Raw genomic sequence first — 24,485 nt, 5'->3', positions numbered from 1 at the left:
TAATGAAACTCGCTGCTGTTCTCGCTAATAGAGCCACTGCACTACAGAAAGACCATAAATCAGTCTGTGTGTGTCTGTGTGTGTCCAGTCCATTTGGTTTCATTGCTTAATCTGCCCAGATACAGTACCTGAACCGCACACACGAGAACCAAGTGCAGACTACGGCCCAAGGACAGGAAACGAATGAAACCCTGAATTTACCTCGACCTCACGACAAGGCAGCACCACCTGCAGAGTAGTATCTGTATGTGTCTGAACAGGTGTGTCATTATCCAGCCTGCTGTAACAGTAGACACCTGCTGTCATTGTCTTTTTGTAAAGGACACCGGCGGGGCGACAGATAGGGTATCCCCTGTAGCGTGTCGTACACGTGAGTGGATATTTTCGATGCGTTTGTGGCAACTTCCTTCAGGGAGTAACGAGCAGCCATGAATAAAATGAGAGGGTGTTTCACAACAGTTGGTAATCATCAGTGAGACGTATGAAGAGGAGATTAGTAAAATTACAATTGGTTGCACTTTCCTAGAGCAAATATCGTAATACACTTGAGACAAAACTAACTTACAAGTAACTTTTCAGCAAGTTTATAGGTGTTTGTTTTAAGTCCATAGTTATTTAATATTGCTGGAAAAGGGCTGGGCGTTAAGGAATTAAAGTTTTATCATAATATTTTGTGACAACTATAAAAGTGATGATAGGAACTATTTATTACATCTTTTATAGGTAACTGCATGATCATATTATAGGCCCACAAACAGAATTAATGTTCAAAAGATATCCATTTATAATACTCTAATTAAGAACACCAGTCATGTTCAGAAGCCTTCACACCGTAACTTTATTTTCAAAGTTATTGCTATTTGTTGGTGCTTTTAGTAAACAAACAGTAGAAAAAATACTAAAATTCCGACAGTAAAGTCAATGTGGGGGATTTCAAACACCATTAATTGGACTTTATTGTTGCAATAATAAATAAAAATTATTATAATGATAAGTAATTTATCAGAAAAAAATGAATAAATTATAAACGATACAATAAATGCCCACCCCTAGTTCCACAAGCAGATTATTTCACTTATAACATGAAAATATATCTTATTGTAAAGGAAGTAATCTGCCAGTAACGTGTACTTTTTCATCAGTCATAAAAATACTTGGTAAGATTTTGTTTTTGTAGTGTATAGTAATGTTTTTTATAACATTTCTTATTCTTAATTAGGTTAAAATGTAGGCACTGACTGAGCTGATGAATTCAATTGTATCTTAGCCAGCTTTTATACATATCAACAGGTGGGGGTGGGGTACAGCTGCATTAATGTCAGCTTTTTTAAAATAATTTTTATCATCATGATAACCAGAACATTTTTATCCATGGCTGGATTTCTTTTGCTAGCTGTAAAGACCACACAGACATCACACTTAATTTAGCTTCTTCATCATCATTTTTTTTTTAAATCGTTTTGTGCTTTGCCACCTTTCTTTTCTTTTCCCACCTATTCTCTTCAAACCCTCTGACCCCACAGCTCACATGCTGAGTTGTGCCTACCTGCACATTTCCCAGCTATCTCATCCATGAGAAACCACCGATGTGTGTTGGTTTGTGTTTCCAAGCTGTGATAAGCTTCCCCCCCCCTCTGTTAGCCACTGATAGGGACAGCCAGGATGGTGTAGGGGAGACACTTACTGGTGGAGCTGAAACGAAAACTGTCCAATTTACTCACAGATAATGTAATTCCTGATAATGTGCTTTCATAGATTTATAGTCTTCTCAACCTTATATGGAATCTGAGTGTCACAGGAAGCAGAAAAGTTGAACATGTCAATAAAATTCGATTCTTTTCATAACTCGTATACCAATCCATCGACTACTGATCTAAATGGGCCAGTTTTCTCTTGATTGACTCATATTTATTATATACATGGTATTTAGGAATTCCTACTATTTTCCAGTCTCTAAACACATCAAGAAGATACGCTTTGGTGCATAATTGTATATAATCCCTTAATTTTGTTGGATTTAAAACCTCTACCTCTATCAAGAAAACTGCAGGGTATTTTTTTTCTTTTATGGTTGTTTGTCGCAGTTAATTGTTCAGGTAAAAATAAAAGATTGAACTGAAAATATGTACTTGAAATAGAAAACATTTTCGGGAAATGGTTATGGTTTGATTAAAACCAGTCGTTTCTCTGCTTATGAAATAATATGTAAATAGTTTTGCTTTTTATAAGTTGTTTTAACTGAACCAAATTGGAAAAATAAAAAAATGTTTGCGGTGTGTGTGTGTGTGTTAATACATCAGACGTCACCTTACCATGAGAAGTCAGTTTGGTCTGGTCGATAGTCTTCACAGTGCAGCAACATACCAACAATCAGTGGGCTGCAGCCAGCAGAGAAAACACAATCAGCTGCTATTTGTCTTTCTGTCTCATGCACACGTATCCGTGAAGCAAGCCACAAGTTTGTTTATGTTTTCGTGGCGGAGCAAATAGGATGTGATTGGCTGTGTAATTAGCTGCATGCACTCAGGTTTTCATCAGGTTTATGCTTCTGTTCAGGCTGCAGGATGGAAATGCCTTTGCACAGAAAGACAGTTGCTTGGTAGAGTCTGCTCCGCATCTGTGGTTTGTCTAGGAGATGAATTGACTCACTGATCGATTGATTGGTTTGCTTGTCTGCTTAAAGAGTTGGGTGTCATTTATAGCATTTTTTTAATGTATGAGAACCCTGCTGTTTAGTAAGGATTTCAACATTTTACACACTTGTAAAAACATATCTATTACAGTTTTTAGCACTTAACTGTTATTGCCGCAAACGGATGCATTTCAGTTCAGACTTTAATGATATTACAACAGCATGCCTCGTTAACTTTACAGTATTCTTCCTTCCACGCAGGAACGTCACCTATTCAGGTCTGATGCTGACGTTAAAGAGCTCACTCATGTTTCCCACCTTTTCAGAATTATAGTTTGCAACTAAAAGTTCCCAAAAATGCTGAGAATGTTCAGGTCACTCTGCATGCTGTGGCATTATCTAATTGGACTCTTGATAATTGATGAAGCTCCATCGCTACTCGGTGATATCATATTTCAGACCGCAGGATCGCATTTCCCTTCGGTGTCCTTGCTCTGTTCCGGCTGCCCCCTCCTCTTCCTCCTCCTCGCACCACCCACCCTCTCTCTCCGTTCGTCTGACGTTACATGCTGCCTTTGCTGCCCTTCAGTCAGAATAAGCAGAAAACGTATGCAGCAACGTCCTTTGTCGGCAGCAGATGGAAAACACGGCGTCAGCAGACAGTGTCGCTAGTCTAGAGTCAGGATGGCGAAGGAGATGCGGGAAGAGAATCATAAGCAGGCTGCATTAGGGCCAAAGGATGCCTTCAATTTTCATAGAAAACTTTTAAATTTAATTTGCACAGTTTAGTTCTATTTTAATTGATCTGCCTGGACACCTAAATTGAATTTGCAACATGGCTCTTTATTTCTGCTGACAGAATTGCAGAATAATTAACAAAAACTTGCACACTATCGGTATGTTGCTGCACATAGTTGACCCCACCTAATGCAATATCAGCTCTACTCAATCCTCTTAAAAGCTTTAAAAACTTCTTGATTTCCAGCCTAAGGAAGAGTTTATTGGATGCATAGACAACAAGAATGATGGACATAGCCTTTATAGTTAAAGATTGTTGAATTTGGGTTAATTATAGATTTGTCACCCTAAGTCACAGTTTGTGATATTAGTGTACAATTAGATTTTTCTTTTAGCTTTCATTTATTTTTCTCCTTTTTTGTGATTTAAAAATATTTTTACATTTGCCTTGCATTATTTCTTATTTTTACTTAATTCCATCTATCATCCCCTTATCTTATTTCATTTGAGTTTTTATGTGTGTTTATTTTAGCTGTTAATTGGATTTTTACACGTCCATCCCATGATATTTAGACCAGTCCAGAATCTGTTCCTAGTGGTAACAATGTTCAGGCCTCAGAGGAGGAAGAACATGAAGACAAATTGGTAACAAGACTAAATTTAATGAGTAACTTATTGTGAGCAGTCTGTTGGTTTGACCTCTGTTCCTCTTGTGTTGAAAGATGCATGTGTGTTCTTTCAACATGTGAGGGAAGGTGGATGGCACTGCTTTTTTAAATCCAATGGAGAGATCGACAGAACATGAGAGCGGGTGAGAAGACATGCATTACTGCACGTAGACCTGTAGATAAAAGTGGTTTTGAAAGAGGGATTCAGCATGAAAACGATTCTCTGTTAGACTTTGCAGTGGCTGAACTTGCTGCTGTTATTTCAATCCAATTATTATCTCAGATGAAATCCAGCATCTTTTTGCCTCTGGAGTGGTTTGGGATACCATCAGATGCACGGATCTCACAGTGACGGATTCCTCAAACTGCAACCCGGAGAAAAAAAAGAACAAAAAAAAAAAAAACAACAAAAAGAACAACTGCCGCTTTCAGGTTTATTGGCTCCCAATTTGATTTGTCACCAATGATAAAAGGAAGTGGCTTTCAGGAACAGAATAGGCAGTTTGGACCGTTTCTTTTAGTTAACTCACCACAAATGTTTGGGTGAATTAGATAATTGCTCTGCAGCAGTTGTTGCTGACCTGTGGGTCCGGATAAAGCTGAGTGTGTAAAAGTTTAGTGTCCATAATTTAGCCTCTAAAGTAATATTTTACATCATAATTTGAAAACACTCAGAAGAAATGTTTTTTTGTTTTTTTTTGTATTACTGCAATGCTGCATCAGATGTTTAAACCTAAAGAGATCTGCTGTGATAACAGTAAAATAAAAGGCACATGTGTGACTGTGAATGCATGGATTAAAATCTGAAATGAACATCCCTACAAAATAAACTATAATATAATGAAAAAAGCAAGTTTTTTAAACTTAATAAGGAAGTTAGCGCCAATTCCAACTGCTCTGGAATTAGATATTGGTATGGCAGGACATCCGAGACTGGGGCACCTTAAGTTGAAACCTGTTCAGCTGCAAATTCATCAAACTACAACTAAACAAGCTGGCGAAGGAATTTGGAGACAAAGAGATTTTATTTGTTGGAAGGCGCTGACACAACAGTGTAAAACAGAGAATACAAAGGGTTCAAACGTGATCCAAACAGAATCTTTAGTATTCGATTTTTTAAAAATCCATTTTTGTATCAACACCTGCCTGTTCGACTACATCTCCTGTCCTCTGTCTTTTTCAGTTTGAGGGTCAGTCACTCCAAACCAATGCTCTTGAACCCCCGAGCTTCTATTCTCAGTCTTTCTTTTCTTATTTCCTTTCAACGCCCCAACATTTTTCCTTTGTCTTTCTTTACCATTCTATCACACTGTAGCTTGTGCCCTGCATGAACCTGGCTGGCAGGGCCACCATGTCGACTTAGCTGTAACCAACGCTCTTATTTCTGAGCTTTGAATCGGCTTTTCCCTCTTCGATCCCATTACTGGGTTGGCCCTTAACCCATCGGGTCAAGATGGCAGCTCTCCTCCCTCCAAACTGTTCTTTGAGACCTTGTGGAGATCTTTACGATATTGACTTGAAGCAGGGTTCAATAAGGAGCCTATATTTTTAAATCTTTATGAATAATTAACTTTAGTCTCATCTAGCTCAGTAGTTTTTTGAGGATCATAACTAGAGATGCACAGATTAGAATTTTATCATTACTTTAACTGTAAGAGTCAACAATATTTAGGTCTTTGCTTTAGCTTTATCATTAAATTTTAAGAGATACAGATTCTTCTAAGAGGTTAAAAGCTCAAAAGAATGAAATGGAGCAACATTTAGCCTTACTGTTATTTCCTGAAAGTGTTGCTCTCTCTTGGATCCTGAGTGAACGACATATATTTCTTTCCAGGATATGGAATGCACATTTTCCTTCTAAATAACGCCTTCCATTATATAATACAGCTAAATTATTATTTTGTTTCATTCAGCAAGAACACCCACACCAAAGAGTTTTTCTGACTGTGCAACTTAATTGTGCTTAGTGGTGCTTTGAAAAACTGGAAAATAGTCTTTTATGTTTAAAGATTTTACTACATTTTAATTATTGTGGAAGTTGATACAGAATGTTTTGATGTTGAATCCCTTTATTTTAGTAGATGTTTCTATTTTCTTTATGTACTCTGCTCCATGTTTTCCCCTTTCATCCAATCAGAACGCTTGCCTTCCACTTCCCTCGCGCTTGATTGGCTGTAGGCTTATCATCGACCAGTGTGTCAGACTGATATTATTAGCCGTCAGTGCTAATCTGACAATAAGCAAGTGCTTAGTGAAGTGATGTTGATGTGGACGAGGCTCAATCAAAAACTGTGAAAGAACTGCTGCTGTAGCACCACATGTGCTGGATGGAAAAGAAAAACATCTTGAACAACAGATTAGTCAGGCAACAGAAATAAATACACCACACCCTGCCTATGTTTTAATGTGCCTCTCAAACTGAATAAAAACTGTTTGTCGCTCTGAGTTTATTTCCATCTGGCCATCATTAGCCTCTTAATTCAGGATGCAAGGGAGGGTTCACCAGGACTGCTCCAGATTTTGCCACGATAACTCTGACACCCTTTGGGGGAGTGGGAGATGGTGAAAGGGGGGAGGGATAAAGCCAGATTAGGTTGCAGAGTGGCAGAGGTTGGCTGGAGGTGAGATCAGTGTAACGGATCTGCCAGCAGGAAGAAAGGCAAGCAGACAGCCTGGATTCCCTGTCGTCAGTAACCTTAGACACTCAGACTCTGTGGAGAGTATTTTTTCCTCTTTTCCAATTTTAGAACATCATAATTAATAATTAATTATGTATATGAATGTAAATTGATGATGCGGTGAGGACATTTTAGCAGGATCCTTTTCTCTTCTGGGAAACTTTATGTTTGCACGTGTAAAAAAAAAAAAGCCAAGATTTTCACAAATTTGTACTTTTTCATCAAATGGTCTGAAATGAGAAGTGTTAAAAAGCAGGACTTCTCTGTGGATGCCAACTTACTTCTCTTGCTCCAAAAGGTGTTTTTTTTTTATCACACTTCACCTTTTTAGTACATCCCTTTAAGGGTTTTATCCATTATGGGAAGAGATGGATTGCCCATCGTATTCAGGAGTGAGAAAATGAGCATTAGATTGAACTCTTTGAGCATTTCTTTCAGATGAGACTGGAAGTGGCATCAGCAGCACTCAATATCATTTGTGGTATTGACTCAGATCATTTAGTTCAGAAACTCGGTGTGCGTGTGTGTGCGCGCGTGTGCGTGTGTGCGTGCGTGCGTGTGTGTGTTAGACAGCTACACCAAGGAAGTGAAAGAAAATTTGTTCCTGAGATAAAAGATGACAGAGGAAGAGAGTGTTTGATCATGTGCGTTTTTGTGAAACGGAGATGAAAGTAAATCCACATGGAGAAATTTGGGTTTTTGACTTTGAGTCAAAATGCAAGTGACTGAGGTTGAGTACTTCCCCACATCTTAACCCTCATCATCTATTAGGGACCTTTTATCACTCCTGCTCTCCTGCTGGCTTGTTCCCAATTTTTTTCAAACCTGCCAGTAATGAGAAAGGTAAAAGGTCCCCAGTCACGGTACCATCAGCTCCAGAAAGCAAATAAAATACCAGTTAATCTTAGAACCACACATTTTTATTTAAGTTGGTGCAATTCATCAGTACAGTATTCATTAAACCCTGTGGAGTTTGAACTTGAATATTTTTAATTTGGAAAAAAACAAAACATTCCAACGGTATTTACGAACAGCTGGTTATTAAACTGAACCATAGCACTTTGAAATCACACCATGATCATAGCAGGGATGCTGTATACGTTCAAGCAGATTTATGATACTAGATGTGATTAACATCAAACCATCTGGACAGAGCTGAGTAATTACTCAGAGATGATCTGAAATATGAACAAGAATGCTTTCTGTGTTCATTCATGGGTTCTCTGTGGGAACTCAGACTTCCTACCACAGTCCAAAACCCATGCTTGTTTTTTAGGTTCATTACCTACACTAAGTTGCTGCTTCCATTGTGTTTATGAGCATGGTTATTATTCTGTCTCTGTGTGTAGCTTCATCCGTGGTACACCTGCCTCACAGCACCTCCTGCAAAGCCCTGGAAATGGACGGATGGATGTTATAAACCGGTTCACTTGCAATGGGTGGAATCTTTGCCTATACTGTCGCTTACTTGTTTGAGGCTTTTAAACCTCCACAAACATAAAGAAGAAACCAGATTTTAATCAAGCATGATTTTGTTTACCATTAACTCAATGAAATTAAATGCAGATTGATGCCATTACATTTTTGTAAGTACAGTGTTAGCATGTCACTAATAATTATGAGTTTTAGTCATACATTAAACTCTCCTGAAAATATAACTTTCTCTTGCAACCTGGATAAATCACAGAAATGTGTATAAATGTCCCTTCCTCTGCTTTCAGTTTAAACACCTGACAAATACTGAATATCTGAGTCTACTTCATTCAGTAACAACATCAACACAGATAAATGCTCTGACAGCACTTATGTTTGATCATAACTGAAATATTAAAATATTTAATAAACCTTCAAACCTTTAAAGTAGCTTTCATGCAGCTTAAAGTTGCTGTACTATGATCAGTACTGCAGCTGACGCAGTTGGAGTACAGTGAAATGTTATGATCTTGCTCTAGGTGGAAAGGACTGGGAGTCTGTTGGAATGACTGCACACAGAGATATGCTCAGTTGCATCAAACCACTAGAACATTATCACATAAATGCACCCAAGAGAACAACAGCCAGCAGTTAAAATGCTGTTTTCTGGAGCATCATACTTACATTTCATTTGCAGTTATCACAGTTTTAACACACAAAAACAAACCGCGATTGTGTGACTCACAAATACAAGGAAATGAACTTGAAAAGTTCATTTGCAGACAGCTGCATTACAGAACTTGTAATGTAGCTGTCTGCTTCCTCAAGCTGTCTCTCTTTCAAGCGCATGCTCTGACCGCTGCTCAGGCATGAAATAAGCAACACTAGCTGCCAATTCAGCCTTTCATCCACTCATTATAGCTGCTTTATGTGCACATGTGACAGAAAGAGGCTCTCATTCAAGTAAATCACTTAATGTGGCATGTGGTCGCAGCGTTGTGCGAGGTCGAGGCCACGCACACACTCACGCACGCAGCCACGCCGGCGGTTGCCACCAGAGCTTGTCCGATTAGACTTTATTGATTCCACAATAATCCCTGTTCACTTGCATCATCAAGCTTTAAGGTGTGTGTGCATGTGTGTGAGAGGATCATCGGTGTCTGGCACTGCTCCTCAGCTCACTGGCAGCCAGTGGAAGAACTGGTCATGAGACCAGGATAACGGCTAAATATAGAGGCACAGACACAGTGGACACGGTCTGTTTGTTAGTGTCTGCATGAAGCGTTAGCTTATCAAAGATAGATTAACATTCTGGTCAGTGTCTCCCTTTATTTCATTTAATTCTCCTGTCTTGTTCCTCTTTTATTACAACTTGAATAGTATCTCCTGAAGTAATAGAGTGACTGACGTGTCACAACATCAGAGACGGCCTTTTTGAATTAAACGCATGTTAATAAACATTTTTTTTAACTTCATTGTCAGTGCGTTGATTGTTTTTTTTAATGTGAACAGGATGTTTAGTTACAGGCTGAGAAGGTTTAGCAATCAAACTTTTAGCGTTTGATACCATTTTCTGCTTTTTCTTTATGTTTTGACAGATCACAGTTTTATTAAACTCAATACACAGTTCATGAATGAACTACTCATTTTCAGTTTTGATTTATCAGTCCGGGTAATTCTGCTTTTGAAATGTTTGCTGCTGACCGTGGTTCTGAGTCAATCAAGAAAAATCCTCTGATATCCATTACTGCCCAAATGTGATTGTTGCATCACTGGCTATAAATGTCAAATAATCTCAAACCAACCAACTATAAACCGTTCATTTAGAAATGGCACATTAAGAGCTGCAAAGAGCTTGTTGTGATAACAATATGACCTCCAATTAATAAATCAAAGAACTGCATTAATTCTTTGTGAGCAGTTTATTCAACTGTAAAAACATATATTCACCTCAACAAGGTTTTCCTGCAAAAGTTGCTTCTGTCTAGTGTTTTCTTAATGACCTTACCACCATATGGCCTCTTTATCTCCAGAAAATATTTATGCTGCATTAAACAAATAGTGTCACCGAATATATTGCAGGTGTGGCGAGCCTTCATGGTTCCTAAATAATAAGCTAAACATTTTTGCAGTCCAAGCAGTTCCTCTTTAATAATGCAGTAATGACAATTTTCTGATTTATTGTGCAACACTTTACTAATTGTGCATTTGTAAAAAACTGACATTAGGCGCTTTCTTCTAAATACATTTTTCTCATAGCTATTTGCAAGTTATTTATTTATTCATAATTCAAAATATTATTGGACATCAACAATCCTGACAAGTGATGTCTGATGGAAACAAAAAATCCTTTCCAAGCTCTTTAAACACTGATATTGCCCATTAGATTTTAGCTATGCAGAAGCCATCAAGTTTCTTCAATTCCATCTTGTGTCCTATTTATAGAGACACTGTTACATTTTTAAACTGCCAAACATTCCTGTCATCACAGTTTTGCATAACCCCATCAACAGGCTGAGAAAAACAGTAAATCACAATGTTAAGTGGTAGATCTGTCTTTACAACTCATCTCCCAAGTCTTACTGGAAAAATTTACACCACACACTGAATCTTGCATGTTTTCTTCAGAAATTAAATTATGTTCATTCGATATTTCACAGCAAATGCAACCTCAAACCACTGTGCAAGATGAACAAGCCTAATTTCTGTTCAGTTATGTAAAATTAATTTTAATCAATTGCAATGCAATCCTGTCATCAGCTTAACAATCAAATTCATTACATAACGTAATGTTAATTAGAAAAGTATAGCATGAGGCTAAAGTAGAGAGGATTCCCTGTCAACAGGAAGTAACCTCCTGCAGACGCACGCTCAGTAGCAGCAACCATCTGCCTTCACAAGCTGGGTGTTGAGAAGACTGAGCTGACGGAGAAAAGAGCAACTCACAGAAGGGGATAATAACATAAAGAGAAAACAAAGATAACGGCACCATTAGGTGTCATTAATTTTAAGTGCAATTATAGGAACAGTAGTACCTAAACTGATGGAAATGGCAAATGAGTATTAGAGTAGCTATTTAAACATTCTGGGCATCTGCATTTGCCATTAATTGACGTTAAACCTGTAAATGTAAAAGCTGAAGCTAAAGAAGCATTTAAATACTATGTTAAGCTTTTCTAAGGAAAAAAAAAGAGATTAAAAGCTACGAGATAATGATGTGCATTGATCTGTACCCTGATTTAGCTTCTTTCTGTATCCCTGGTGAGATTTTATTGTCAGACTTTGTCCCTCAATAATCAAATGACACATAATTGGCTTTTTGTGGCCCTTATTAAACAGCAAGGGGGGCGATGGATGGACGGGGACATCCTTTTTATTCACTTTAATTAAACACATCTCCTTCGTATTGGCTGTGTAAAGGGACATTGAGTTTTGAAGTATAATTGTTCAGCATTCCCTTCAAATTCGCTGTTAGTAATTTATTCACAATCCCATAGTCCCCCTTGTAAAAGTTCAGCTTTATTTGTTAAAGAATAAAACCATGCAGGAGGTCACAGTAGAAATGTTCTTGCGTTAGAACTTGATATGCCAAACTTGCAAGCTTCACGATAAAAAAGGGAATATCTTTGGATTGTGGCTTAGAAATGACGGGTACAGACGGCTCCAGATATTCCAAAATTAATAAAACGAAAGGATTTTATGTTGCTCAGTACCCTCAATCTTTGACCGTAACTTTCTGAATTGTCATTTATTATCCACTCCCTGTCAAAGTGACCTACAAGAAAGTGGGACTTAAAGGAGTGGCACACTTAGCGGAGTCCCCAGCTTGGCACTCTGCCTTATATCTTCCATGTCTCTTCAATGTTCGAGGCTTGAAGGTGATTATGATTCTCCTTCCAGCTCCCCTCATAACCATCCTTCAGCTATATGGTCTGTGCTCTTGTCACTTAACCTTCACATATTCCTTCCTCTCTCCATTTTCTGTATTATGGCATCTCTGTGAGGCAGGGTATGGCAGCTGTTTGGATTATTTAAAATTCCTAATTAAATGTTAATTCTCAGAGAAGGACAACTTAAGCTGACCTTAGTCTTTATTCTTTGATCAGCCAAATCTGTGCTTGCATATATTCCAGTTGTTAAATTGTCTTGCTGAAGATCGGTCTATCCCAACCGGCATTGGCATTTCTACTGCTGTGCTGTCTTGAAGTTTCAAATATCTCCAAAGCAGTTTGGACATCTCGCCACTTGGGTAATGGAGACTCAGGTGTAGATGTAACATAAAGTTTGAAAGCAAATTATACAAGCACAGCTAAACTATATTTCCAAATTTGCTTGGAAAACCCCTTTGGTTTGTTTTGCCTCTTGGATATTTTGCATATTTATGGAAAACATGAACTCAGAAGATGAGAAACCACTTTTCCACTTAAGCAAACACTAACTAGAAAAGCCATTTGCTTTGGAGATTTACATTGTTTTCCTCCAATTTTGTTTTGACCCAATGAAATGTGTTAAGAAGTAAATTCAATTGGGATAATAAACCACAAAACCCCCAAACTAAACTTTTAGTATTTGCAATCCTAAACTTTCTGGACTAATGGATTATTCATTAGGTGTTTTCAAGGTGGTGGCATTACCTGAGAAACTGATTTGCACTTCTAATTAAGACTTAAAACTATCTTTTTTACTTCCACCATCCTTAGAGCTGCACCACAGAGCTGAAGGAGTGAGGCCTTGTATGGTGTTGCCTGTGATCGAGCATGCCTGGGCCTCAGTTTGTTCCTAAAGGGAAGTTTGGACAGTCCGGACCAATGTCACATGACTGGGCTTGTGACTGACCTTACGTAACATTACAATAGCCCCCGTCTGTCTAGCTGCCAGGAAAGCAGCAGCCAGGGCTTTGATTTCTTTTTGTGGATCAATAAAGTGTCACATCATTATTACAGCTCTGTTGCAGCTCAATGGTTTATTTTCAACAGTCGAACACCTGGATACATCAGACTGTGGCTGTCATAAATCAAACAATAAAATGTGCTTATACAAATACAGCCCTGCAGATTACCCTTGTATTCTGAGTCTATTCTGGATGTTTCTGCAAGAATGGTTGGTTCTGTTACTCTTGTGAAATTTTTTATATAAGGTTATGTTACCTAAATTCACTTTTGGTTTCCAAACCTGTGCAAAAGTTGGTTATCAGAAAGGGTTCTCCCTTAATGACACCATTTGAATCTACTGCTCATTCAAACATGGAAGCACTTCCACTTTATGCCAAGTACCATGGTCAAAACTCACAGAGGAGGTTGCAACTTCAAGTATGACCCCTGCATTGATGTATGTTTATAGAAGATCAGTTTTCAAATATGTACATCCACATGTGAGGGCATCAGCACAGACTGTCTGGTTTTCCAACATCCATTTGTTCATTTTTCTTCATACAGCTTTCCCATGTGCGAGCTTTCTATTAATAGGATGGGTCTAATGTGCGATCATCCCAGCAGGCTTTTTACGACTGAATGGGCCACTAGGTTCTCTGCGTTGTTACTAAGGCAGAGATTAACCACAAGAGGAAGTCACTGCACTTGGTTTTTTCTCCTTAAACTCAATTCTGCCAATGTAACTATTAGGCTTTATTGCTGATAGTATTAAGGGTTCTAAAGATGTAAACAATCCAAAACAGATATTTTATATCTAGGTTTTTGTAAGATTTAGAAATGTTTGTATGTTTAATTGGGAGCCAAGCAGCCATCGATTGTTTTCACCTAGTTTTATTTTTCTGCCTCCAGCAATATTGAGCCGTCAAAATGATGCACAAATCAAGCAGAGTTCAATTGCTTTTTAACGCACTGTGTTGTCAATTTTGGCTCAAAGCGGTTGTGTTGGAGCAAGCACTCAATCGTTAATTTATTTAGTACCCCTTGCTGTTACGGGGTTGGATCCCCTTTTTCTCCTGAAAACTGCCTAAATTCTTCGTGGCATAGATTCAATAAGATGTTCAAAACATGCCTCTGAGATTTTGCTGCATATTGACATGATAGAATTGCTGTTACTGTGCATTTTTCCACAGCACATCCAGGACCCGACTCTTCTGTTTCCCCACATCACTGTAGTGCTCTGTTGAATGGCCGTTGCATTACAGTCCAATTATTTTGAGATGATTTTAACTTTTTTAAAATGGTACATTTTTCTGCTGGATGTAGCCACTAGAAGATGAGTTCTTTGTGCCCGTAAGGGGTTGCATACGATCAACAAGAATAGTCAGGTAGGCTGTGCTCTTTGAAAGTGGCTCCTAAAAGGCCCCAAAGTGAACAAAGAACATATCCCTCAAACCATTTCCCACTACCAGCCTGAACCGTTGAAACTAGAATGGATGAATCTGCTTCCATGATGTTTGCACAAAATTATGATCCTATCAACTGAATTTTTCAGCTGAAATTATGGTTCATCAGACCAGGTCACGTTTTTCCACTGTGTTGCTGCTCAATAAGCTCTTGTGTAAACTCAGGCTTCAGTTTCCTGTTCTTAGCTGACATGAGTGATGTCTGGTTTGGAGAGATGGATGTTTGGGAAATCCCAGTAGATCAGTAGTTTATTAAAACACTCAAGCCGGCACCAACAACCATCCCACATTCAAAGTCGCATACGTTTCCTTTCCTTCCTCTTTTTGATGCTTGGTTTAAATTTTAACAAATCATCGTTACCGCTTAAGTGCATTGAGTTGCTCCTTTCAGTTCGAGTCGTACACTGTTTGTGTTAACATCAATCTACAAGTGTATCTAATAAAGTGGAAAGTGAGTTCATAAATCAAGGACAAGCAAGAATCAAGCATTTGAGGCATATAAATGCTTTAAAGCCCTTGAAACTATCTCCAAACTTATCAGTGAAATATGCCCTTTTTGTAACTAATATAAAGTCTTTATTACATATCAATTTCACACTAATTGGCCTAATCTACCAGTTCTAATGCCTCATTTAAGCCTTGGTGGATTTAGAGATATTGACAGAGACATTGTGACTGATGTTTTCATTTCTGAGGATGCCACTATCTAATTAAACTGCCTACTTAACAGTGGTGTTTTTCAGTAAAAAGATTTATCTCATTCAAACTCTGCATTGGGTCTTTATTGACCTACATGATAGTTTGCTAGATTTGCTTCCCAGTTGAACACATTTTGTGACATCCCATACATTAAAACACAAACATGGCTTTGACTTCACAGCCAGCATGTTTTGTGAAAACATATTTTTTTGTTGTACTTTTTAAAAAGTGAAATTGATTACTTAAAATGTCTCTTGCAAATGTTCAAAGCTTTTGGGCTTCAGTAACAATGTTTCCATGCATTTTACTTCACAATTTTAGATGCTGGAATCGTCCTAAAATGAGTTATTTTTTTGGAAATGTCAACAGGGGATAAGATAATGCAATGAAAAAACAAACACCAGCTTAGATAGAAAGAATGTTTTGTTTTTCAGAGGTGTGTAATTGAGATGAGATTGAGATAAATATCTCTCAAACTTGCTGAACAAGTTTGGTAAGGATCTCAACAATGTATAATCTTTCCTTTCATAACATATTCATTTTTGTAACGTTAAAATGAGGTAACATGAGTATTAAAAAATACACTTTAGGAGTTTCCACCTCCTTAAAAGCCTTTGCGCTTAATCATGGTGAGCTTTAGAGATCTTCCACAATCAACCCTGATGGAAAAATGAAACAAGAGCTGCATGCAGAGGAAAAACTGCTCAGTCCTGTGATTCTTCCTCCTGGCGCCTGTGAGTCATGAAGTGAAGCTGTCAGTGGCTTCATCAGAACTTTATAGCACACAGCATAGTAAACATGCTGCAGCCACAACTCTCGGCCACATTTAGCCTCCTGCTGCAGCAGTAAAGACATAAGAAGAAGCGTCACGTATTCTAGACATTGTTCTTCAAGTAGTTTTCTACTGTCTCTCTTTACAGTTTTTCATATCATAACCACAGAAAGACATTTTTGTGTGTTTGCTTATCACATTAAATCGACTTAAAACATATTGAATTTTATTGTTGTAGTCTCGCAAAATGTGAAAAAAATTCAGGAGGTTTTAGTGTTTCTGGCATGTAGTAAGCACCTGTTAACATATCATATTAATCAGCGACATTGCAGTGCTTATGTCTGTGAGTGTGTGTGATAGAGAACAGGATACAGGAGAGCGGAACGTTAGCAATATAAGGCAGAGAACCTCTGCTTTGGTATGTGAATCAGTCTCCTATAACAAAACATGACATTTATTCCTGTTTTCAGGTTAAACATTCGCTCTATGCATCTGTGTGCTTGTGGATGTGTGTGCCGTGCCCAAGGATGTTTTTATTGATTGACTAGTTGTAATGGACAGAAGAGGGGAGATATAAAGGGATGATGAAAGAGGTCCAGCAGCTGAGTGGAAACAAAGGAATCAATCAGCCAGTCCTTTGAGTTTATAAGGAGAAAAGACTGAGATGGAGGGATGAGGAAAAGATGGAGAACAGAGAGGAAGGTCATTGGAGAAGGCTTGTATAAATAGGAAAGAAAGTTGAACATAGTGTGGGATTGAGTACAGAGTCACAAGGCAAAAAGAAGGAATGAAAAAGACACTTAAGGGCAGATAACGGATAAAAAAAATGGAAGATATGCAGGGGAAAGCAAAATAACAAACAAAACACGAAATATGAGCCGAGCAGCAAACAAGTGGTTGTGGGGAAGAGTGGAAACCATGTGACATTTGTGTATGAGCTGCATGCTAACTAACATACAAATACAGCAAGGTGAAAACACACCTGCATCAGTAACTAGAAAGAAGGGAAGCAGCAGGAGGGTCTTATAGAGGACATCCTTTCCTTCTTCCTTGCTTTTCTTCTTCCCTTATCCCCAGCGACCATCTTTTTTCTCCTTTGACCTAAATGTTTCTTTTCCTCTCTCCCTCTTTGTCTTCATTCCTGCACCTGGATTCCCTTTTTCTTACCTTTCAAGTGTCCTGTATCATTTTTCCTAGCTTTTTCTCCTTTTCCTCTCTCTCCCTCCCTCTGCATTTCTTTTTCATCCAGTCCACGCTTTGATCAAGTCTTCTGTGGTTTACTGCGACTCTACTCCCTCTAATTTATGAAACCATAAATGATATCAGCTGCGTTATCCATTCCTTGACCTAAATAAACACATAACACACTCACCCACCCTGCAAAGCAGCACGATAAGTAACTCAGAGGCAGATTTTAAAGCACTATGCACAGCAAATATTTTTACAGCGTGATAATTAAGATAGAGAAAAGAAAACAGAAACTGACCGAATGTGGTTTTCTTGTTCATGAGAACTGGGAAGGTAGTTTTGTCTATGTGCGCATTTTACTGTGTGCAGAGAAAGGAAAAGACTCAGCTTGAAATTGTGAAATATATTAGTGAGAAAATAACCCATTATGGGGTAATATGATTTATGTTAATTATAAACAGCAAGGGTGTTTAAAGTGCCCCTTAAATTGGTTTGTAAAAGTAATCATAAACCTCTAAGCATCAAGGAATTTTAAATATGGTGGTAAAAACAAAGTAATGATGCTGCAGCGAGTGAGGGAAAAAATAAAAAAGCGAGAAACCTGATAATCAAACACCGCTTTGCAGAAGAAAAGACAATTATGATGGCCTAATGGTAATTTGTTATAAATTTGTTGTGGTTGTTGATTTTTGGCGGTGCTCTGTTTGTGCGTAATGGATAACCACAATGGCTTTTTTAATGGAATCTGCGATGATTGAATGGATGAAAATGTTGCATCAATGTGTTTGTCTTCTCTGATGACATTTTCAACCATATTTAAGCTCAACCAGGACAAGCAATCAACATAATTTGCATACATTTGTTTAATTTAATACACAATCATCTTTTTTGATTAATCAAACTGAGCTGTTGATGTTTCCAAATAAATTATGTTTAAGTGTCACAAACTTACACTCAATAGATTCAAGTGATTTCTGAGTTCCGTGTTTAAGTGAAATCTGATCCATTTTTCCTTTTACGTTCTTGACAAAACTTTTGGTTATTTTCACTTTAATATCCTATTTATCACTTTGAATGCTCATGCTTGTTTTATTAGCAAAAATTTATATTTGTAAAACAAAACAATTTTTTGTTGTTGCACTGTATGCATTTATTCCAAACTTTAAAGTGCAACTCTTTGCTCAAATTTTATTTGATGATCAACTGAAATACAGGTAATATATATACTGCTCAAAAAAAATAAAGGGTACACTTAAACAACACAATATAACTCCAAGTAAATCAAACTTCTGTGAAATCAAACTGTCCACTTTGGAAGCAACACTGATTGACCCGACGAGGGTCCCTGTTGTCAATCAGTGTTGCTTCCTAAGTGGACAGTTTGATTTCACAGAAGTTTGATTTACTTGGAGTTATATTGTGTTGTTTAAGTGTACCCTTTATTTTTTTGAGCAGTGTATGAAAAACCAAAAAACAAAGCTTATTTGTACTTTAGGTAGCAAAAGATTTTCTTAAGCGGCAGATTAACTCATCAGCCCTGTTTGCTCACCACAGAGAGTACAGACTTTTTTTTTTTTTCTGTGGGCGTTTCAAGTTCCGGAAACGAAGCTTACTTCCCCTTAAAACTTACAATAGATCATTGAGCTCTAGTTGCTCTCAGATGTGCAGTTACATGTTCAGGATGTAAATAAATTCAGCTGAGTCATTGTGATAATGAAAAACTGGTTGAGCTACGTTGTTTACGTCAGTGTTCCCGCCTCTAACGTTCCCTCCTCTAACGTTCCCTCCTCTCTTCTCCAGTTCTTCACCTAAAATCTCCTCCTGCACCCTCCTTCCCCAGGAGACTGCAGTTGGTTTCCGTCACAGCAAGTCACGCACACACTTCCTGCTTGTCTTTTAGGCTGTTCTCATGGTGACGTGGCAAAACGTTTCCGTCTGAGACCAACATCTGTTCACTGCACAACATGTGGCTGTTTTAGCCTCATTTAACATAGTTTTATAAATGACGTAGTTTGTTTGGGTTTGCAACAAGTTTGCATGTGGCTTTGGAGGAATCTCAAGTTTTAAAGCAATTTTAATTTGAGAACCACAACCTTTGGAAGTTGGAAAAACAACTTCCAAAACCTGGGAATTTTCTGGAAAACGGATGCTCTCCATTAACACACATGTTTTAAGGAGGTTGATGCAATCCATTTTTATCCCCAGGCTTTAAAGTTAAATGCACACACAAGTCAGACTGCATAATAACGACTCTATTGGAGCAATTGATGGCATGAAGCAATGTTTTTTAGAAGATGTGAGGTTTTATGATTCTTTCCAAGTGTTATAAGGGTATTTGGAGTCTAACCTGCTTTCTTTTGGAAGTTGTTTGGATATTATGAGTGTAACAGTACAGTTTCCAACTTTAGGGGTTCCTCAGGGTATCTAAAAAGGGATACCTTTCAGCAAATGGTACATCAGTGAAACATGGGGAAACAGTTTTGTGCTCCTACAATGGGCTTATTGGCCCATTGTAGGAGTTTTAGTTCTTCCTCAGGAGTAAATGTGACCTGAGACTCATTGAGACCGTCACTGATACAAATGGAGATGTCCAAGGAGTTCTTGAACTTTCAAAGTTTGAGTTTAGTTGGTAGGTTTTTTAGAAGAGCCTCTTGAAATGTTTCAGAAAACAATTATTTGTGAAAGTTCTTGAGTTACTGGTATTTAATATGTTTTTAATGAGTTTTGGGGCATTTTAAAGATGTAATATGACTTACAGATGGGGGTTTGTTAGGAGGATCCAGAATTTCTAGAGCAGTTGGCTCATGTGATTTAAGAGGCCTTCACAGGTCATTGGAGCTTTCAGGAATTATCTACTAGACCCTTTAAACTTACTCAAGTAAAATTTTATAGCAAGGTGTTTGAATTCTTAATTGATTAAGATTGACAAGTTCTTCCTAAGGTGTTTGCTTCTTGAAGAGGTTTGATCAATTCATGAGAGGCATTTAAGGTCAGGACCCAGGTTTTTAACTTCAAATGGTCTTAATGGGTTTCATGAGAATTCACTTTTATTAAAATATAAACAAAATGTCAATGCGGCGATACAACAAATATATAATTTTCCATTTTAAACCAAGACTTTTCTTGCCTTCTTACTCTTTCGTCCTTATCTCTGCTCACTTTCAGCAGTTAACGGTTCATGATGTCTGAAGAACATAAAGCAAATCCCTGTACAAAGTTTACAATACTTGGTCAGATTTTACAGAATATATCAAATACAGAAAACAATGCAGTCTACTTCACAGACAAACACCCCCCTCAGCCGACAAAAGAAAACTAATCACCTTAGGACCTCTAGGGTAACTTTGCTCTGAGCCACAGGGGGATGTAGCAGAATAAATGCATAATGCAACCTCTGCGGTAACAGTCGCAGAGTCTTCTGACTGCCTCGGTCGGTTTCCTTGTTGAACCTCTAAACGTGGAAGTCTCATTATCTCTAATGAGTGGCTGTTGAAAGATGAAGAGCTGTTGATGAGAGCTCCTTCTGACTCAGACAGTGAACTGGGTAATAATATACAGTATTGGCCACATGATGGGGGCTTTTATCCAAAGTGCCTTGCTGTGCTTCGCCTGCATGCATATTTTAGAAAGGGTAACCCAAGGGGGAACTACCTAAACCTCCAGTTCTAACAATGTGACTCTTCACAAAAAAACACCAACTGCAGCAGCATGTATCAAAGGTGGAGCAGGGTTACTTTTCATGCTTGGCAGCATGTTTCAAAGAGTTGCAGGGGGGGATTTAAATTTCTTTGTTTTGACACAAAACTGCAAAGGTTCATATTTGTTCATATCTCGCAGATCTATCCAGCTGTGATCAGCAGCTCCAGATTTATTCTGGATTCATGTTTCAGAGAGTGACTGTTTTTTTTTTTTGTGTGTGTGTGTGTGTGTATGCATGCGTGTGTGCGTGTGTGAACTCTGTTGTGTCTCAGAAGACCCAAACGCCTGGGAATTGTGTGTGAATTTCAGTACTGATGTGAACTTTCTCTCTTTGTTTTCATCCTCAGTATGGGGAGGAGGAGGTGTGTTCGGACCGCTTGGACACAGACTTCCCTGACATCGACCTCTCCCAGCTGGACACCAGCGACTTCGACAGCGTCAACTGCCTCAGTGAGCTGCAGTGGTGCACTGATCAGCCAGCGGATGCGTCGCCAGCCTCCATCCACTACAGTACGGCAGATGAGCTCTTCGAGGTGAGCTTTTAACACCGAAGTGAAGTTCACGTAATCTGCAGTTGAGTCATGGACTGGCACTTCAGCGTAGAATGCTTTTATAATAGCACAATTTCATTTTGCTCTATTAACAATGGAATGTTTGGTTTATTTCATTGTTAATAGTTAAGGGACAGTAACGTTTATTGTGTGCTGATATTTTTTCTATCTTTGTCTGTCACAAAGACAGACTTTGTTTCTGTGTGAAACAACAGTGAGGTCAAATTTTCCATTATGTTTCTGTTTACCTGCAGATGATCTGCAGATTATTTCACCAATAATCATTCTGTTTACAAATTGTGCAATTTCTCCATTTAATTTTCTTTTGTTAAATGAGGGCATGTTGACAGACACAACAGTCCTGCATCTTTCCATCCAATCTTTATTTTTGCAGTCCTGTTCAGGGTAAACACTTTTATATTCTGCATCCAAGCTACTGCTGTACATTTTATTTTGTTTCCTAATAAATACATTTAGAAGTTTAATTTTTTCAAATAGTTAGCTGGGAGGAAAATTGTAAAACACTTGGTGATTTTTTTGTTTCTCAATAAATTTGGAATGGTTGTATTGAAATAATATTCTCACCAAATGTTGGTAATAATCCAAGAAATCCATGGATACAAATAAATGAGAGCAATTTACTCTAAACTGGGGTCATATGTAATAAAGATTATAGCACAATGAATAAATATTGAACATGCTTTCTACAGTAGATTAAATGCTTAACTGAAAGAGATTTCCTGTGTCGACAGTCTCGTCTCAGGACTTATTCTATAGAGTGATCTCCAGTTCTTTGCATTGATTTTCAATTGTATTCATGTCAGGTGATTGATTGGACCATTCTGTCAGCTTTATTTCCTTTGAAGCCGACTTAGTTGCTTCTCTGTGTCTTTGGGATCATTATCTTGATGTAAAGTCCAACTTCATTAAAGCTTCACATTTTCATCAAGTGTCATTTACTGAAAGGTATCTCTGAAGCACGATGCTCCCACCTACAAAACTCACGTTTTTGAATATTGCATATTGCCTGGTCAGACTATATTCTTCCAATATAACATTGGTGTGTCAATGCTTCCTGTGTGCTTTTCGTTCAGAAGTGATATTGCAGAAAACTCTGCTAATTTCATGTCTTGGAACCTCTCTATGATTCACCAACTCGTATTATTCTTTTGACTTTTATGCTGAAATATCGTTCTTCATTGTGACCTAGGAGGTTCTCACAGGAACATTGAGAAGTTTAGAAAAAGGTCTACAACCAAAGCCATCGCTGCGTTTTGGTTGAGAGAGCTCTTCCTTTCTTTTAACCAATTATGAGATGACTCTTGTGCAATACCCTGGTAATAGGAAAGCTTTTTATGGGCCACAAATTAGTATCAAATCAGCTACTATTAATTTGCCTGGAAGCGGTTGGGATTTCTTTCTAATAGATTTCAGTGAGTTTTATGGCTTGCTCTGCCTTTTTGCGGCTTCTTTTCTTCATGTGTCCATTGCTTATTACCTGGGTAATTCCATCCATCTCTTGTGAATTTCAGGTTAATGGCTTTATAAGAAATTGAATTTTTGAGAAAATTGGTGTGGTTTATACTTTTTATTCCTTGCTAATTCTGTAATTTAATGAACTAAGTCAAAGACTGTATTATGTTACTTCACTTAAACATTGCGTGCCTTGTTCTTGACCTCCAGTACAACTTGTGCAGTCGCCAGAGCATTTCTGCTTGTTGACACGTGCAAGATCCCAACCTTCACTTGATCCTTGTTCTGAGATTCAGACATGCAGCAGGCCTCAGAGGGCACTGCCAACAAAACTGATTCCCATTTACACTGTGTAACACGATAATGGAGGCAGTCCATCAGTTTGGACTGGCCGAGTTCTTCTGCAAGGGGCCGGCGACAACCTTCAGGCTTCAGTTTCCTGGGGCCCTTCCTCCAGGAATTCGGAGAATCCCCATCTTGATTTTTTCATATCTAAAAGCCAACACTTCATTATTGACCAGGCGAGGTGTTGTGGTCTCGTTACAAAGGATAAATTGAGTGCACTTTGCAAATAAAAAGGAACAACTGAGAAATAACATAGCATTTTGGTGCAGATCATGGGTCATGTAATCCAGCCCTGCAGGTGGAAATTGCTCTGATCCTGTGATGCACCGCAGAGTGTTGCCTAAATGAAGACAGGCAAGGCATGATGGGAATGCAGGAGAAGTAAACAGTTACTGTGTCTGTCTTTGCTGTTCGTCTTGAGCGCCTCAGTCTTTATCACTACTTTGATTCATTTTAACTGACACGTATTCATTGCAGACACAAAGCAGATCTTCATAGTAAAGTTTGACCTTTTTAAAAACAAAAGTCCACATTTTGCATTAATGTTTTATTTTTCTCATCTCAGTTTGTTTGTTGAATCTCTTGTTAAAAAATGCTAAGTTAATAACCTTTCATCTGACTTTTAACTTAGTGTAGATTTCTTTAAAGCATAACTTCATATGCAGCTTCCTTGTTTCACTTTGCCTAATCTAATATGAAAATGTCTTTATTCATGCATTTCTATTTATTTATTTATGTGCCATTGCTTTCCTTTCATTAATTAATCTTTTGTTTTTACATTTCATATCTCATTTGCTCATTCCTCTGATTTAGTCTTTTTACACTTTAAAGTTGCACCGTTCCAGCCCAGTGTTTGGTATCTCTGTGCTTATTCGCCCCCTTTCCTCCTTAGCAACATCACATTTTGGCAGCGTAGTCTATCAGACTGATTCAACGTTGCAGACAGTCAGGCATCATTTAATTATCTCTGAATACAGTGATAAGGACACAAATGAAGCTTTTGTCAGTGTATCTTTTATGCCTCTGCTTCCTGTCAGTTGATTTCTTTATAGCAGCATATTGGAATTTAATCCCATGTTGAAAGTTATTGATTGCATTTCTTGGGAAGACTCGATATTACCTTGGAGACTAAATCAAAGAGATTGTTTCTAAAGGTTAGGCCAATTATAACTCATTTGTTTTTAAACTGTAGCAATATAGATGCTGGTTTATACATCTTATTTATCACATACATAAATAAAATGTTTTCTTTGTATAAACCTTTCTTCGGATTAAATATGTTAATAAAAAATCTC

The 24,485-nt window shown here is 38.0% G+C and overlaps 1 protein-coding gene across 2 annotated transcripts in view; it reads left to right on the top strand.

Moving 5' to 3' along the window:
- Positions 1-24,485, top strand: part of ppargc1b (peroxisome proliferator-activated receptor gamma, coactivator 1 beta) — a 112,740-nt gene that overhangs the window by 59,284 nt on the left and 28,971 nt on the right. For both annotated transcript variants that reach the window (XM_008420859.3, XM_081611812.1), the window contains exon 5: positions 21,169-21,354. In XM_008420859.3, the coding sequence (XP_008419081.1) occupies positions 21,169-21,354 (186 nt within the window). The remainder of the gene's footprint in view (positions 1-21,168; positions 21,355-24,485) is intronic.

Source organism: Poecilia reticulata, chromosome 10, assembly GCF_904066995.2.
Source record: "Poecilia reticulata chromosome 10, P_reticulata-male-v2, whole genome shotgun sequence".
NCBI classification, from domain to species: domain Eukaryota; kingdom Metazoa; phylum Chordata; class Actinopteri; order Cyprinodontiformes; family Poeciliidae; genus Poecilia; species Poecilia reticulata.
The sequence above is the reverse complement of the archived record's forward strand: the minus strand, read 5'-3'. Positions and strand labels throughout refer to the sequence as shown.